At 41.7% G+C, this 19,168-nt stretch overlaps 1 protein-coding gene across 3 annotated transcripts in view; it reads right to left on the bottom strand.

The window, feature by feature from the left end:
- The window catches only part of LOC144495698 (copine-3-like), a 54,688-nt gene extending 39,498 nt beyond the window's left edge, over positions 1-15,190 (bottom strand). The window contains exon 1 of one of the 3 annotated variants that reach the window (XM_078216029.1): positions 15,114-15,190. In XM_078216029.1, coding sequence (XP_078072155.1) covers positions 15,114-15,138 — 25 coding nt within the window. In that variant the 5' untranslated portion in view covers positions 15,139-15,190. Of the gene's footprint in view, positions 1-14,989 lie in introns of all 3 variants that reach the window. The other 2 variants (XM_078216028.1, XM_078216030.1) reach the window with 2 other exon arrangements.
- Between the last annotated feature and the right edge of the window lie 3,978 nt (positions 15,191-19,168).

Below are 19,168 nucleotides of genomic sequence, written 5' to 3' on the forward strand. Positions count from 1 at the left end.
ACTGAATAGACATCATTTTCCGTCATTAGTAAAAGATGATTTATTACATCATTTTGTTTCTAAAAAATCATTAAAAACTTAAATTTAATGAAACCATTAAAACTTAAGAATCCATTAATCTAAACTTGCATAAAGAAATCCTTCAAAAACCTACTTCTTATTTATCAGATCCCCCAACAGTCCAAATATGCTGCCTGGACTATTCACGGCATATTTTTATTTAAGAAACTGCCTTTAAAGACTGTACATGAAGACATTCAATTATTAAAAGAACAGTAATATATTGTACCTGTGTCGCTGTGTGTAAGGACTTACAAAGGCAGGCAGACTGATTCATTCATTACCAACATTATTTTTCCCAATGCAGTGACATTACTTCGGTATTGTTTTGCAAGGTCATTGGGTATATACCGTTTAAGAAGCCTGGTGGCAGCTCTCTGCATTGGTCCCAGGAATTAAATGTTACCCTTATGCCCAGTTGACTAAACTAGAAACAGAGGCATAGGCTGATCAGACTACACCATAACATTCTCCAAGTTACGTGCTACTATTTCAGCATATAGCTTGCTATAATAATTTCTTTCTTCAATGGTGATTTCATTGGTTTATTTTCCAATGTCAAATACCTATATTAAATTTCATTTTCCACCATTTTATCTCCAGGACAAGAATACACAAAATGTTCTGGGGACACGGTGATCCCTATATTCATGGCACTTGTGAAAATTGTTTTGTTAACACTGTGGGACTTCCAGTGGTTTCAATGAATACTAGGTTAAACTCCCTGCCATGACTTTCTCTTGTATTGACTTGCTCCCCACATGGAAAGCGCAAGAGTTGCCAGGATTTACCAGCAAATTATCTGGAGACTTGAAATGATAAGTCATTTTTATTAATGACTTAGAGGAGGGGGCTGAAGGGTGGATCAGTAAATTTGCTGATGACACCAAGATTGGTGGAGTAGTGGATGAGGTGGAGGGCTGTTGTAGGCTGCAAAGAGACATAGATGCAAAGCTGGGCTGAAAAATGGCAAATGGAGTTTAACCCTGATAAATGTGAGGTGATTCATTTTGGTAGGACAAATTTAAATGTGGATTACAGAGTCAAAGGTAGGGTTCTGAAGACTGTGGAGGAGCAGAGAGATCTTGGGGTCCATATCCACAGATCTCTAAAGGTTGCCACTCAAGTGGATAGAGCTGTGAAGAAGGCCTATAGTGTGTTAGCTTTTATTAACAGGGGGTTGGAGTTTAAGAGCCGTGGGGTTATGCTGCAACTGTACAGGACCTTGGTGAGACCACATTTGGAATATTGTGTGCAGTTCTGCTCACCTCACTATAAGAAGGATGTGGAAGCGCTGGAAAGGGTGCAGAGGAGACTTACCAGGATGCTGCCTGGTTTGGAGGGTAGGTCTTATGAGGAAAGGTTGAGGGAGCTAGGGCTGTTCTCTCTGGAGCGGAGGAGGCGGAGGGGAGACTTAATAGAGGTTTATAAAATGATGAAGGGGATAGATAGAGTGAATGTTCAAAGACTATTTCCTCGGGTGGATGGAGCTATTACAAGGGGGCATAACTATAGGGTTCGTGGTGGGAGATATAGGAAGGATATCAGAGGTAGGTTCTTTACGCAGAGAGTGGTTGGGGTGTGGAATGGACTGCCTGCAGTGATAGTGGAGTCAGACACTTTAGGAACATTTAAGCAGTTATTGGATACGCACATGGAGCACACCAGGATGATAGGGAGTGGGATAGCTTGATCTTGGTTTCAGATAAAGCTCGGCACAACATCGTGGGCCGAAGGGCCTGTTCTGTGCTGTACTGTTCTATGTTCTAAGAGTGAGGTAGGAGATTGGATCACAACCCCATTTTAAAAAAAGTTGATTTATTAGTCTCAAGTAGGCTTACACTCACACTGCAATGAAGTTACTGTGAAAATCCCCTAGTTGCCACACTCCGGCGCCTGTTCGGAAACACTGAGGAAGAATTTAGCATGGCCAATTCACCTCACCTGCACATCTTTGGACTGTGGGAGAAAACTGGAGCATCCAGAGGAAACCCACACAGACACAGGGAGAATGTGCAAACTCCACACAGACAGTGACCCAAGCTGAGAATCGAACCCAGGTCCCTGGCACTGTGAGACAGCAGTGCTAACCACTGTGCCACCGTGCCACCCCCCAGTAATTGACATTTCTACCCTGGGAAAAAGACACTGACTATCCATTATATCCATGCCTCTCACAATTTTGTAAACTTCTGTCAGATCACCCAACAGCCTCTGATGTTCAAGTAAAATCAAACCAAGTTTGTTCAATCTCTCCTCATAGCTAATGCCCTCCAAACCAGGCAACATCCTGGTAAACCTTTTCTGTACCCTCGTCAAAGCTTCTACATTCTTTTGGTAGTGTGGCGACCAAAAATGTACGCAATATTCCAAGATGAAGACCGTTGTGGGTCGGATCTCAAACAGTGATCAGATGGAGTGCAGGAAAGAGATAGAGAATCTGGTAAACTGGTGCGACGACAATAATCTCTCCCTCAATGTCAACAAAACGAAGGAGATAGTCATCAACGTCAGGAAACGTAGTGGAGGACATGTCCCTGTCTATATCAATGGGGACGAAGTAAAAATGGCCGAGAGCTTCATGATTTTAGGTGTCCAGATCACCAACAACCTGTCCTGCTCCCTCCATGCCAATGCTAGTTAAGAAAGCCCACCAACGCCTCTACTTTCTCAGGAGACATAGGAAATTTGGTATGTCCTCTACAACTCTCACCAACTTCTACAGATGCATTATAGAAAACATTCTTTCTGGTTGTATCACAGCTTGGTATGGCTCCTGCTCTGTCCAAGACCGGAAGAAACTACAAAAAGTCGTGAATGAAGCCCAGTCCATCACTTAAACCAGTCTCCCATTCATTGACTCTGTCTACACTTCCCGCTGCCTCGTGAAAGCAGCCAGCATAATTAAGGACCCACGCACCCCAGACATACTCCCTTCCACCTTGTTCCGTTGGGAAAAAGATACAAAAGTCTGAGATTACGTACCAACCGACTCAAGAACAGCTTCTTCCTTGCTGCCAGACTTTTAAATGGACCTACCTTGCATTAAGTTGATCTTTCTCTACACCCTAGCTATGACTGTAACACTACATTCTGCACTCTCTCCTTTCCTTCACTATGTATGGTATGCTTCGTCTGATAGCGCGCAAGAAACAATACTTTTCACTGTATATCGATACACGTAACAATAATAAATCAAATCAAAATAACTATATAGCTGCAACAAAGATGTGCAGGTTAGGTGGATTGCCCATGCTAAATTGCCCCTTAGTGTCCCAAGATGCAGAGCTTAGGGGGATTAGGGGATAAATGCGTGGGTTATGGGGATAGGGTGGGAGATGAGTCTGGGTAAGATGCTCTGTCGGGAAAGTCTGACCAGACTTGATGGGCCGAATGGCCTCCTGCACTGCAGGGATTCTACGAAGCGGTCATTTTTCAGCATCCATTCAGTGAGTCCAGGGCTGTTGTTACGGCACAAGTGGCAGGCCTGAAAATTGCAGGTCTAACTGAACAAAACTCTGAACAGATTGCTTCCAGATTTCAGCATTTCCAGCTGGAGGTTAGGGAGAAAACAAGACAAATTACATCCTGAGGGCATTTGTTAAAAGTATGGGACAATCCTGTAAAATAAGGGACATTTGGGCACCCTGTTTCGCGTCTGCATCTGTGTGCTTCACTCCCCCAGCACTCTTGCTTATAGCTCTCCTTTGCTTCTGGCCACATGGCTTCTATACCTTAACTTCTTTCCTGTTGGCATGGCTTCCAGATCAAGGGTCACCAGGTCACCTGGACCAGCATTTCTTATAATTCAAAAAAATTACATTTGATTCTTTTAAAATCAATGCAAACTCCTTACCGTAATTTTCAAACGTTCCTAAAAACAACTGGAGATTCCACAGACATTTGAAAGAATTACAAATTGCCCTGACTGTACTGCTTCTGGGTCAAAGGTCAACTCTATTAGCATGTTACATAATTATTTGTGCTATTTGGCTAACATCACCTGCCAGTAATATTTTATTGCATCAACCCTTGTACAAGAGGCAAGAGAAAATGTACCCTTTTAGAAACAAATAATTTATTGGAGGATTGTCAGCATCTGTGGAGAGAGAATAGAGCCAACGTTTTTCCAAGTGTTGGATCTGTTCTCCCTCCACAGATGCTGTCAGACCTGCTGAGATTTTCCAGCATCCACAGTATTTTGCTTTGAATTTATCGAAGGCATTCTTTAAAACCACCTTTTTAATTGAAAATAAACATCGTCAATGTACCTTTCCAGAAAAATCTATTCAATTCAGGTTTATTCCTAATGCAAGAAAAATAACACACAATTTAATGTACACAGATACATTGCAATACCCATTTCAACAACAGAATTTCCAGGCGATATTTGTAAATTATACGTGTCAGTGAAGTGGAATGGTAACGTACGGGTCCTCGTTTTTCCAGAATTAAATGGAAATTAAAAATCAAAGCATTATTAGATACAGAATTCCAAGTTGTTATTGGGGGGGGGGGGGGGGGGGTATGGTGTGGAGATTTCTATTTAATCATCCCATTTTGCTCCACTACATCTATGTTCATAACGAGATCGAGTTGATGATCCCGCTGGTCTTTTTCAAAACAGTTATCACTAGGGGTAGACAATGTCCAGGGTAATGATTCTGAAAATAGATATTTCTAACCTACACTAACTCTTTTTCTACATACTTGAAATATATGCTCTAGTTCTGCAATTGCACAGGCTCTGGTCCCACCATCTCTTTCCACCTCAGGTAACCTATCCATCTGCTTTGATTGTGGTGGCTTCACAGACTAATATCCATATTCTGTCAACATTTATGGATGTGGGAAACCATGTGATAATGACCAGGTGATCTGTTTTTTGTAATGTTGACTGAGGAATAAATATTAGGTAGGACACCAGAGTTATCTCTCCTGCTCTTCTTCGAATTGCGCCATGGGAACTTTTGCATCCACCACAGTCGACAGATCGGACCTAGTCTCATCCAAAAAGACGTTATCTCCAATAGTGCAGCTGCTCCCTCAATGCTGCACTAGAGCGTCAACCTTAACTTTTGTTCCCAAGCCCTGGAGTGGGACTTGAACCTGGAACCTTGTGATCCAGAGGCATGGGTGCTGCCAACTGAGGCATGGGTGCTGCCAACTGAGCCACAGCTGATACCAACTAGGGTTGTACTGCCTGGAATTTAGAAGCCAAAGGGGTGATTTGATAAATGTTTTAAAAAGATCTAGTAAGTGTAGGGTAGCTGGTAAAAGAGGTGGAGGAGTGGCACTGTTAATCAAGGAGTGTGTAACGGCTGCAGAAAGGCATTTAGAAGGGGATCTGCCTACAGAGGTAATATGGGCTGAGGTTAGGAATAGGAAAGGAGCGGTCACGTTGTTAGGAGTTTACTATAGGCCCCCAAATAGTGATAGAGATGTGGAGCAAGAAATTGCTAAGCAGATTATGGATAGGTGTGGAGGTCACAGGGTAGTTGTCATGGGGGACTTTAACTTTCCAAATATTGATTGGAACCTTTATAGGTCGAATAGTTCGGATGGGGCAGTTTTTGTGCAGTGTGTGCAGGAGGGGTTCCTGAGACAATATGTGGATAAGCCGACAAGAGGTGGGGCCACATTGGATTTGGTAATGGGAAATGAACCAGGCCAAGTGTTGGATTTGGTTGTGGGAGAGCACTTTGGAGATAGTGACCACAATTTGGTGTCTTTTGTTATTGCCATGGAGAGGGAGAGGGCCATACGGCAGGGCATAGTTTACAATTGGGGGGGGGGGGAGGTAATTATGATGCAATCAGGCGAGAATTAGGAAGCATAGGATGGGAACAAAAATTGTCAGGGAAAGGCACTAATAACAAGTGGAACTTTTTCAAGGAACAAATACTGCGTGTCCTTGATAGGTATGTCCCTGCCAGGCAGAGAGGAAATGGCCGAGTGAGGGAACCATGGTTCACAAAAGAGGTGGAATGTCTTGTCAAGAGGAAGAAGGAAGCGTATGTAAGGTTGAGAAAACAAGGTTCAGTTGGCTCGATGGAGGGTTATAAGTTATCAAGAAATGAACTGAAAAAGGGGCTTAGGAGAGCTAGGAGGGGGCATGAGAAGTCCTTGGCGGGTCGGATCAAGGAAAACTCCAAGGCTTTTTACTCTTATGTGAGGAATAAAAGAATGACCAGGGTGAGGTTGGGGCCGGTCAAGGACGGCAGTGGGAATTTGTGCATGGAGTCAGAAGAGATAGGAGAGGTGATGAATGAATACTTTTCTTCGGTGTTCACCAAGGAGAGGGGCCATGTTTTTGAGGAAGAGAGGGTGTCACAGGCTGATAGGCTGGAGGAAGTAGATGTTCGGAGGGAAGATGTACTAGTAATTTTGAATAAACTGAAAGTTGATAAGTCCCCTGGGCCTGATGAAATATATCCTAGGATTCTTTGGGAGGCAAGGGATGAGATAGCAGAGCCTTTGGCATTGATCTTTGGGTCCTCACTGTCCACGGGGGTGGTGCCAGAGGGCTGGAGAATGGCGAATGTGGTTCCTCTGTTTAAGAAAGGGAATAGAAATGACCCTGGTAATTATAGGCCGGTTAGTCTTACTTCGGTGGTCGGTAAGTTGATGGAAAAGGTCCTTAGGGGTAGGATTTATGACCATTTAGAAAGATGCAGCTTAATCCGGGATAGTCAGCACGGATTTGTGAAGGGCAAGTCTTGCCTCACAAATTTGATAGAATTCTTTGAGGAGGTAACTAAGTGTGTAGATGAAGGTAGTGCAGTTGATGTCATATACATGGATTTTAGTAAGGCGTTTGATAAAGTCCCCCACGGTTGGCTTATGAAGAAAGTAAGGATGTGTGGGATAGAGGGAAGTTTGGCCGATTGGATAGGTAACTGGCTATCAAACAGAAGACAGAGGGTGGTGGTGGATGGAAAATTTTCGGACTGGAAACCGGTTACCGGCGGAGTGCCACAGGGATCAGTGCTTGGTCCTCTGCTATTTGTGATTTTTATTAATGACTTGGAGGAGGGGGTTGAAGGGTGGATCAGTAAATTTGCTGATGACACCAAGATTGGTGGAGTAGTGGATGAGGTGGAGGGTTGTTGTAGGCTGCAAAGAGATATAGATAGGATGCAGAGCTGGGCTGAAAAATGGCAAATGGAGTTTAACCCTGACAAATGTGAGGTGATTCATTTTGGTAGGACAAATTTAAATGTGGATTACAGGGTCAAAGGTAGGGTTCTGAAGAATGTGGAGGAACAGAGAGATCTTGGGGTTCATATCCATAGATCTCTGAAGGTTGCCACTCAAGTGGATAGAGCCGTGAAGAAGGCCTATAGTGTGTTGGCGTTCATTAACAGGGGGTTTGAGTTTAAGAGCCGTGGGGTTATGCTGCAACTGTACAGGACCTTGGTGAGACCACATTTGGAATATTGTGTGCAGTTCTGGTCACCTCACTACAAGAAGGATGTGGAGACACTGGAAAGAGTGCAAAGGAGATTTACCAGGATGCTGCCTGGTTTGGAGGGTAGGTCTTATGAGGAAAGGTTGAGGGAACGTGGGCTTTTCTCTTCGGAGCGGAGGAGGTTGAGAGGAGACTTGATGGACGTTTATAAGATGAGGGGGATAGATAGAGTGAACGTTCAAAGACTATTTCCTCAGGCGAATGGAGCGGTAACTAGGGGGCATAACTATAGGGTTCATGGTGGGAGATATAGGAAGGATGTCCGAGGTAAGTCTTTTACTCAGAGAGTGGTTGGGGTGTGGAATGGACTGCCTGCAGGGATAGTGGAGTCAGAAACTTTAGGAACATTTAAGAAGCTATTGGATAGGCACATGGAGTACTTCGGGATGATAGGGAGGAAATAGCTTGATCTGGGTTTCAGACAAAGCTCGGCACAACATAGTGGGCCGAAGGGCCTGTTCTGTGCTGTACTGTTCTATGTTCTATGTTCTAATGAGAACAGAGAGGGTAGATAGAGAAAAATTATTTCCGCTGACTGGGAAGTCTAGGACTAGGAGATTAAAATTTAGACTCAGATCGTTCAGGATGAAATTCAGAAACACTTACACACGAAGGGTAATAGGCATTTGGAACACTCTTCCACAAACAGCAATTGATGATAGATAAATTGTAATTGTTAAAACTGAAACTGATAGATTTTTGTTAACTGAAGAGATATAGTAAAGGTGGATACGTGAAATTGGGCCTCAGGTCAGTGATGATCTCATTAAATGATAGAACAGCCTCTCGGGACTAAGTGGCCAATTAAATATGGTACAGTGTGTCAGGCTATTTCATATTTTGGGTTACCACAGCAGGGCCTGACCCGATTTCATCTTATTCCCAATATCAGTAATAGGTTCAAGATTACACCTTCAATGCACATGGCTAACTTTACACACTGGGCTCAAGCCCACATCCTTGCAGCCTGAACTGCAACTGACAGTCAGATATCTCAATCGTTAGGAAGGGACAAATTCGTTAAGTTTGAAGTTGCACACATTCCAAGACACCAGCCAAATTCAAGTTTCACTGTGTACTTAAGACTTCGGCCAGGATTTTCTGACAGGGCCCAAAAATGTAGCAAGCCAGCCAAAAGCTCATTGGCTTTGGTGACACCAGTAAACCCTGCCAAGATGTGGGACCAGACAATCCTGTCGTTCATACTTTTACCACTTACAGACACGTTAGGTATCTTGTGTTATTATATTAACCTAATAATCCTTCTTTCATCCACTAGCCCTTTCAAGGAACAACCTTTCTAGATAGAATCTAATACCTTCCTTATTTTAAAACATCATCTTTATTAAACCTGTGCTCTGTGAATGGAAATAACTGCAAATTATTGAGCCCAAGGGTGCCATGACTGATTATTCTTCTGGTCTTCCTGTTCTTTACTTTCATCAAGGTCCCTATGAGAACTAAAACTGAACATAGCATTTTAAATGCAGCCATGCCCAAGTCATGTCCAAACTTACTATGCATGGTTGTAATCTGTACAAATCTAGTCACACAACATAAAACCTTATTTTCCCTCCTGGTTGCCTCATCATCTCATCTGTGATCATTTAATGATTTAGCAGCCGTGACCTTAGTCCCCTTCTTGCAGTGCAACCTTTTAGCAGAGATTCCCAAAACGTAAACACATTTCTGGAGTTTCAGACCCAAGTGACCACTTACTCACATTGAAGAGCATCAGTCACAATGGACCCATTTCCCTCATCAGCTTATAATGTTTCCCCATGTGATCTAAATTTCCAATCTGGTACACATTCTATATCCTTATGAAAGGCTATAGAAACGCTATCATTTTATCTCTGAAAATGACAGACAGCTGCAGTCAATATGAAACTGTAGGGTGTCACTGCACCAGAGAGATCTCTTTCCATTGATGATGACCTCTGCCTACTCGATTGAAATCTATTACCTCTCGGGTAAGATGTCAGATCATCATAATTGCATGATCAAATCTTAGCCAATAACCTTGACTGTTGGACTTTCTAGACAACACAACTTCTGCTCGACAGCTATCCACTGATTTGTTCCCTTTCTCAAAGAGCTCAGATCAGATTTCTGAGGCAAAATGTACGATTTTTAAATATATTTTGATTTGATTTGTTTTTGTCACATGTACTGAGATAGAGTGAAAAGCATTATTTTATGTGCTAGCCATACCAAACATTGCTCGCAGCTACTATGCATAGTACCATGTTTTAAAACAAAACTTCCAAACGTATAACATTTTGTGTCGTGTTATGTATAAAATTATACAAACAATTTCAATCAAACAGGACAGGCAGAGCATTGCTCTTAGATTCATGCTGAAGTTCTAAAATTTATCACTCTAAAAGTACACAAGGCCTGGTTGTGGTATTAACTTTAAAACTTGATTCCTCTTTGCTTCCTCTCTGGGGAGAACAAGTTTCATCAAACCAGTGACTTACTGTGGTTGCTGATTAACTGGGTAAGCGAGCATCTGAAATAGAAATCGACTGCACGGTACAACGCAGTATGTTTTGCCTGTTTGTTGAATTGCACAAAAATTCCTGTAATCTTACAAAATCAGTGAACTCGAATCTTTCATTTAGATTATTAAAACAACCTTGTCCACAGCTTGTCCAATTAATTGCACTAAAATATAGGCAGTATACTTAAGAACCAGAATAAAGGCAAAATATTGCAGATGCTGGAGATCTGAAATAAAAAGAGTGCTGGAAAGACTCAGCAAGCCTGGCATGGCAGCTTTGTGGGAAGAGAGAAACAGTGCCAACGCTTCAAATCCACCATGACTCTTCAGAGCCAGACCTACTGAGCAACCCGTCTTCCCAGCATCACTTTCAGAAAGATATGGGAGTCCCTCCAGCCGTTCATTTGCCATCATTGATGAGGAAAATAATATTTAAGATATCCAAGTGTGGAAACAGTATGCCTTTCACCATGCTAACTGGAGAATGCCCAGAAACAATTCATTCAATTGCTAACAAGCCAGGGATTGGCAATTTTCAACAAATGTTGACTGCGTTATGACCATGGCACGTGTTATTTACTGAGCATGCCAAGTCCCAAAAGGAAACTTGTCTTACGGATCATGTCCCTTTTCTTGTTGTTTGAAAACAAGGGGAAAAAAACTACTGATCTCAGGTGCATCGAACTCCAGTAGCACTTTTGGATTTTAAAAATTAAAAGATTTATTAACAATGAAGAATGGAAAATTAAGCAACCAAGTTCAAAGCTATGCAGCTAAAACAGTCTTACAAAACATACCGAAAAAACCCATTTGGCCCGAACACATAAGTAAACACCTTCTAGGTGTTTTGAACTATAAAAAAACTCCAGTATTACCCAAGGCAAAAACTGCTATCACTTTCGTAAAAATATACCACACGACTTCTCACTAGCTTCCACTCTGTTGTGGAAATCCAAGAAAATTCAGAAACAGCTGCTTTTTGAAATAAAGCCTTTTCTGGTTTCTGGAGGCTGCTTCAGATTTCACACCTTCTCTCAGCATAGAGATGTTCCCAGGGTGCCTTCTCCACATAAAACCTCTTTGAGCTCAAATTTTCAAAAATATAAAAGTATCTTTCATGTCTTTTGACTGCAGAACACACAGACACACAGGACACACAGACATTATATTTTTGCCTGCATCTTGGTGCATTTAATATACAACAAATATCAAACTGGACTATTTCAGAGAAAGTGACACAGGAGTGCTTGGAGCTTACAGCACTGAGAACAAGTGGAGACAGATAGTGTCAGAAAGGTTAAAAGAGAACCAGAAACCTTTTATATGCAAGAGGTTGCAGAGTAGTTGCTTTTTTTTTACATCTTTGCAATCAGTCAGATTGTCTATAATTATCTTTGCCAAAGATAATCCTAAATACTATACTTTATACAGACAAGCTTGAGATTACTCACAATAGTTTTTTTAGATATGCACGTAACATCTTTAATGTGATAAAGCATCCCAACGTGCTTCACAGGAGTATTATAAAGCAGAATTTGACACCAAGTCACACAAGGAAATATTATGGCAGCTGACCAAAGTTTGGTCAAGGGATATGTTTTAAGGAGTTTCTCTTAAAAATTAAAAGACAGGTACAGAGGCAAAGAGGTTTAAAGAAGTGAATTCCAGAGTTTTGAATCTTGTCAACCAGCAATGGTGAAGCAATAAAAAAATAGGGATACTGAAGAAGCAAGAATTAGAAGAGTACATATATCTCACAAGGTTGTGGAGCTGCAGGAGCTTACAGAGGTAGAGAAGGGAGAGTCTGCAGTGGTATTTGAAAACAAGATGAGAATTTTTAAATGAAGGCATTTCTTGACTGGGGGCCATTGTAGGTAACAATGGGGTAATGGGCAAATGGGAAGTGGGCAGCAAAGACTTGGATGACTTCAGGTTTATGGCGGGTTGAACATGGGAGACCAGCATTGTAATAGTGTAGAGGTAACAAAGACATGGTTGAGGGCTTCAGCAACAGGCGAGTTGAGGCAGGGTGGAGAGGGTCGATGTTACAGAGGTGGCAGTAGTTGCTCATGATGGCACAGACATAAGGCCGGAAAAATTACCTTGCGGTCGACTATAACATGGAAATTGCAAACAGTCTAGTTCAGTCTTAGTTAACAAGGAGAGGTCAGGGAATGGAGTTTGTGACAATGACCAAAGGCAATAGCTTCAATCTTCCCTATATATATTTTTTAATTTATTCATTCACAGGATGTGGATGTTACAGGTTTTTATTCATTCGTGGGACATTGGCGTCACTGGCTGGCCAGTATTTATTGCCCATTCCTATTGCCCTTGAGGAAAACACAATAAGAAGTCTCACAACACCAGGCCAAAGTGCAACAGGTTTATTTGGTAGCAAACACCACTAGCTTTCGGAGCGCTGCTCCTTCGTCAGGTGAGTGGGAGATCGACATCCTTGAGGAAGTCAGGAGGTGAGTCACTTGCAGCAGGATTCCTAGCCTTTGACCTGCTCTGGTAGTAACAATATTTATAATGGCTAGTTGAGTTCAACTTCTTGTCAATGATATGCCAGTTTAATAGAAAATATTTCTGTTCATCTAGTAGTCAATATAGGACAAGCAGTGTGAAAATTTAGAGACACTGGAGGAGTCAAAATAGGTGGTAGTGAGGTAGAGCCGCATATCATTAAGGTACATGTGGAAAGTGATGTTATTTTTTTGGGTACATCTCATGTAAATCAGAAACAGAAGGTGGTTGGGAGGGGCGTGCAGGATAGAGGCTTGGTGGACACTAGAGGTAATATTGCAGAAGTAGGAAAAAGAGAAATTATAGTTGATTTGCTGGCTGTGTTAGATAAATAACAATCACAACATGCGAGTGCAGTCCCAGTTGGCTAGTTAACAACGGACAGGGGTTGGTGGAGGATGGTGAGGCCAACTACATCAAAGACTTCAGACAGGTCAAGAGGTTTGAGAAGGGATAGTTTAACCTGTATGCAGCATTAGGCAGCTTAAAATTGAGCAAGTTATAAGGTTAAATATGCTTGAAAATAGAGGAATAGATTTTTAGAAAGTGTACAATTAAAGTGAAAATTTTAGTACAAGTCATCCCGATTCCTATCAGAGGCCAGAGTTGGAGGAAAACATTTAAAATTTTAATCAAAGCAGTTCTTGAAGTATTCTAACATTACGTGCTGCGACATTTTCATTAAAAATGCAGTAGGACAGGCCTGGCCAGATGTAATTTGGGTGTGGGCATAATGAACATTGAAAACTCCATATATCATTGCTCCATTATTGTCAGGTCATTATCTTGGAATTCCCTACCCAACACCATTACGGGATCACCATCACCACAAGGACTGCAACTGTTCAAGGAGCAGGCACAACCTTCTCAAGCAATTGCAGATCACAATCAACAACTAATGTGACCTGACCACTATCCCCACATCTCAAGAACAAATATAGATAACATATGACAATTGAATGGAAAGATGACATCCTACAAGTGTAAAAAATACATGGAATGACTGGGAACAGAATAAAAAAGTAAAATACTACAGATATTGATAAAACATGAAATAAAAGCAGAGAATGTTCGAAGTGCTGAGCAGATTTAGCAGTATCTGTGGAATGAAACAGTTCACATTTCAGGTGAATGACCTTTAACCAGAAATGGAAAAAATTGAGTCATAACAGGTTTTAAGCAAATACAGGGGCATGGGATTGCAGAGGGGGATGCGGTGGAATAGAGGAAAGAACAAAAGGGTTGGTCTGCTATAACGCAGTAGTGATTAAAGGACAAGGCCAAGAAGAAGGCGGTAATCAAGAAAGTAAAGATACAAAAGTTGGACCTGGTAGGAGGTGGAAATGGGAAATAGCAGAATCATCACCAGCAGCTGATGTCCAAATAAACGAAGGCAGGGGTTATGATCTGAAATTGTTGAACTCAAACTGATTCCTGAAAGTTTCAAACTGCATATTCAGATGAGATGCCATTCCTTGAGCTTATACTTAGCTTCATCAACACAGTGATGGACAGAGGGATCTGATCTTTCTCTACACCCTAACTATGACTGTAACACTACATTCTGCACTCTCTCATTTCCTTCTCTATGAACGGAATGCTTTGGCTGTATAGCACGCAAGAAACAATACTTTTCACTGTATGATAATACATGCAGCAATAATAAATCAAATCAAATGAGTGGCTCTTTTTGTCCCAGCCCCACCCTCATGACTGAAGGCCAATCATCTCAGCCCCGTCATGTCATTGCAGTTTCTGAAGGCTGAGGGCAATGCCCATGGCTGGGCACACCCCACCAAAAGTCAGTGGCCTTTTGACTGGCCCACCATAACCTCTGCAGAGGGTCAGTCCTGCCACAGCTGGTCCAGAAAATCCCTTGTCTCCTGCTTCAGTTGCTTTTGCAATGACCTTGCCTCCATCAATACGGTAGCAGTCAGGCTGTCTGCTGATAACTGCAGCATTCAGAACTCCAGGTAATGAAGCAGCTCATGCCCTACATGTAGCAAGACCTAGATAACATTCAGGCTCAGTTTGATAAGTGACAAGTAACATTCGTTCCACACACGTGGCAGGCAATGGCCATCTTCAACAAGAAATACAAAAAAAATCTAACCACCACCCCTTGACATTACCATCAATGAATCTCCCTCCCAATATTAAAATGATAGGGAATCGACATTTATCAGAAACTTAAGAGCAGCCACACAAATACAACTTGTTATTCTCAAACTTCAGCGAAAACAAAATCTCTGGAATTCCACCGCAAAGGGTGACTGAAGGAGCAATGCAAACACAGATTGCACACCACTATGGCAACACACAAACACAGGGAGGTTTCCTTCCTATTCCGCCGGCGCCCCATTAGGTGAGAGGGCTCATTCCTGCAAACTGGCCAGCAAATCACACTGATACAGTAACCACACCTCTTTATCCTCTCACTGAGACTGTCTTCACTGCTTCTGGAAGGAAGGAAAATGCAACATAAAGTAACACCTCGTTACACCTCATCGCACTACATACTGTGACTGGGGAGAAATAAAGCGTTACCACTCTGAGTCGCGACTACATTCATAGAGCAGCTCTCCACAACCCCCGCTCCTGCTGACACAGGGTTCGATCTCACTGCGCATGCCAGTCTGCGAGGCGGGGTTGCAGGGGACGTCATTCCTGTTTACAGTGTCAGTGCAGTGTGTGTACTTGTACAGCAGCCCAGGGGCTTTAAAAACAGGGTCTTGACAATTCTATGGCAGGACAGGGGCTTTTAAACAGGGTCTTGCTAGGTGAATAGGAGTCAAAGGACTTGTAAAACAGGGTCTTGATAGTCTTACAGCAGCGCAGGGGCTTTTAAAACAGGTTCTTGGTAATTCTACAGAAGTAGAAGGGCTTTTAAAACAAGGTCTTGGTAGGTTCACAGCAGCCAAGGAGCTTTTTAAAACAGGGTAGGTACACAGCAGTGAAGGAACTTTTAAATAGGATCTTGGTAGTTCCACAGCAGTCCATGGGCTTTTAAAACAGGGGCTAGGTGGTTCTACAACACTAAAGGGGCTTTTAAAACTTAGTATGAGAGTGATTTGAAAGCATATTGCATGAGATACCAGAATTACACAACAGATTACTCAACATGAAAAATAGACTGACCTACTGTAAGACTGTTCATGATCTATTACATGGGTATTTTCTAAAGGGTAGAATGTATCTCTGGCAAGTTTTAGTAACCGGTGAACATGGATCTACAGTTTAAATAACTTCAGTTTATTCTGCAAAGTAAAAGCCTTTGCCAAATAAGTACTTTGTGTGGGTATGTAAGGTGGATTGCAGGCATCCTTTTAACAAAGCAAACACAAACAGTCACATTTAAAAGTTAGTGAATTGAGGAGGAAAATAGTGGAAATAGATGAGTCAATTTTTGAGGAAATGTTGGAGTTAAGAAATCTTTGGGGCCTTTCCACCCACCAACTATCCCTTTACTGTATAGGTACAAACCACAGCAGCAACCAGCAATTTTTATATTGTAAAATGCCTGCCTCACTTCCTCCTGACAGTGCTTTCCATTTCTAGAATATTTTGAACCAGCAGTTGTATGGAGATTTTCTGCATTATGCCCCGTTTTGTTCCATAGACCAGTGCATAAATCTGTCCCATACAGTTGAACACAGAAAATAGTGTTTGAGTAAAGCTTCAGAATTTATTTGTGACATTTCTGCTTGGTATATCTGTTGTGTTGGAGATCCGTTTTCTTTTCTCCACAGCTCAGTTTCTCCCTTAGTGAATTAAATAGAATTTCAGTCAATCGAGTGTAATAAAATACTGTGTATGTTGCTGTTATATATTTAAGAGTTTTGCAGTTTCCTTAAAGAGCTGACCACGTGATTTGATGGTGATGTCATTTGAGTGTTTGCACAGGTTACGTTTTAATTTCTGTTTGTACTCTCTGCAGTGTAGAGAACATCTCTTTCAATAAACCTTGCTGTTAGTTTGAATTTACATGTGCAAACCACAGTTTTTCTTTTTGTTTAAAACCCAGAATTCCTAACATAGTTAGGACATTACACAAAAGTTGCAAATCAGGAAATGAAGAAAGATGTGACGATAGACTAACTCTGTTTCTCGCTCCACAGATGCTGTCACACCTGCTGTGTATTTCCAACATTTTATGAGATAAAAACATCTGTGAATTGCACATGTGAAGTGTAACATTGGAATTATGTTGGACCAGATATTTGCTAGGTGTGTCATTAGTATATCTAGTTGTATTGTTCACTTAGTTTTATGATACATTGCTTTAAAATGGAAGGAGCAGAATACCAGAAATTATTATGCTATTAGGAGGATCATTTCTGGTTACGAAAGCACAAGGAAGGCTTTCAAGCCCTACAGGCAGTTCAAATAAGAGCCACAAACTAATTATCAGCATCCGAGGACTGAGAGACATGATAAATTGGATAAATTTTGCTCTAAAATCCTTGAAAGGAGATAGCTGAAATGTAATTGTATAGATGTGTAAAACGTAATGGATTATTGAAAAAGGTAGCCACATATATTATTTCAAATTATGTTATGAAAGCAGGTGAAGGGGGCAAAAAGACTTATTAAGGATTGACACCAAAACATCTTCACCCAATGATCAGGACGCAATAGAGCTCCAGTTAAAATAGTGAGGTAAAATTTTAATAAATCTTAGAAATTGAAATGAGCCGAATAGCTTTCAGATTTATGAAGTAACCTCTATCTCTTTACGGCCATAATGTCTATTACTGTTAAGTACATGTTTAATTACCGTTAAGTACATGCCAAGTAAAGTCAAAGATCTCCAAATCGCTAATAAGTTTTAATCCAATTTAGTACCATCATCATTATTTCATACCCTTTAATCTTCAGTGGTTTTCTCAATTGTACCTTGAAAAGGCCCCTGAAAGTCATTTTCGAAGCCATTAATGGGATGCAGGCATCACTGACAAAGCCAGCATTTGTTGATCATCCCTAGCTGCCCTTGAGCAGGTTTTTGGTAAATTGCCTCTTGAAGTGCTATAGTCCATTTGGTGTAGGAACATGCAAAGTGCTGTTAGGAAGGGAGTTCCAGGATTTTGACCTAGTGACAATGAAGGAATGGAGGTAAGTGCCAGAAAACTTGACCGAGGTACTGTAATGTTCAGTGACCTCACATGAATGATCATCATCCAAGTCAGGATAGTGTGTGGCTAGGATGGAAACTTATAGGTGATGGCAGTACTCCCATGTCAGAGAGTCAAGAAGTATACAGCACAGAAAAATGACCTTTGGCCCATCACATCTGTCCCAGTCAAAGACAAACCACCTAACTATACTAATCCCATTTTCCACAAGCCTTGTATGCCTTGGCATAGCAAGTGCACATCTAAATACTTCTTAATATTATGAGAGTCTCTGCCTCCACCACCCTTTGAGGCACAGAGTTCCAGACTCCCACCACCCTTTGGATTAAAGGGTTTTTCCTCACATCCCTTCCAAACTTCCTGCCCCTTACTTTAAATCTATGCCCTCTCATTACTGATCCCTCCGCCAAGGGAAAAGTTTCTTGTCTACTGTATTTATGCCCCTCATAATTTTATACATCTCAATCATATTTTTAAACATTTCAATCATGTCCCCTCAGTCTCCTCTGCTCCAAGGAAAACAACCCTAGCCTATCCCATCTCTCTTCGTAACTAAAACTGTCCAGCCCAGGCAACATCCTGGTAAATCATCTTTACACCCTTTTCAATGCTATCACATCCTAACTATAATGTAGGTGCCAGAACTGCACTCAATACGCCAGCTGTAGCCTAACCAACATTTTATATAGTTCCAGCATAACCTCTCTTCCCTTAAACTTTATGCCTCAGTTAAAAAAGGCAACTATATCATATGCCTTCTTAACCACTTTATCCACCTGTCCTGCTACCTTAATGGGCCAGTGTATATGCATACCAAAGTCCCTCTGATCCTTGGTACTTCCCGTTCATCATATATTTCCTTGCCTTGTTTGTCCAGCCCAAGTGCATCATCTCACACTTATATGCCTACTGCCCATGTCCTATGACATGACTGTGATCACGGGTTTGGTATGGTCTCTTGAAAGAAGCAGAGCAAGTTCTGCAGTATATCTTCTAGATGGTATACATGGCTTCCACTATACAGCAGTGGTGGAGGGGATGATTCTTTAAGGTGGTGGATGGGGTGCCAATCAAGAAGCTACATTGTCCTGAATGGTATTGAATTTCTTGAGTATTCTTGAAAGTGCACTCATCCAGGCAAGTGGAAAGTATTCCAACACACTTCTGACTTGTGCCTGGCAGATCGTTGACAGGCATTGGGAAGTCAGGAGGTGAGTTCTGCCCAATAGAATTCCCAGCCTCTGACCTGCTCTTCTAGCCACAGTATTTATATGCCTTAAATTTCTAGTCAATGGTAACCCCCAGAATGTTGATATTGGTATTTCAGTGATGGTAATGCTTTTGAGCACCAAGGGGAAATGGTTAGATTCTCTCTTGTTGGAGAGGATCATTGCCTGACATTTGTGTGGAATAAAAGTTACTTCCCTTTACTAGCCAAGCCTATGTCTTAGTGTACATGTGTATGGATGG

Source organism: Mustelus asterias, chromosome 7, assembly GCF_964213995.1.
Source record: "Mustelus asterias chromosome 7, sMusAst1.hap1.1, whole genome shotgun sequence".
Classification (NCBI taxonomy): Eukaryota; Metazoa; Chordata; class Chondrichthyes; order Carcharhiniformes; family Triakidae; genus Mustelus; species Mustelus asterias.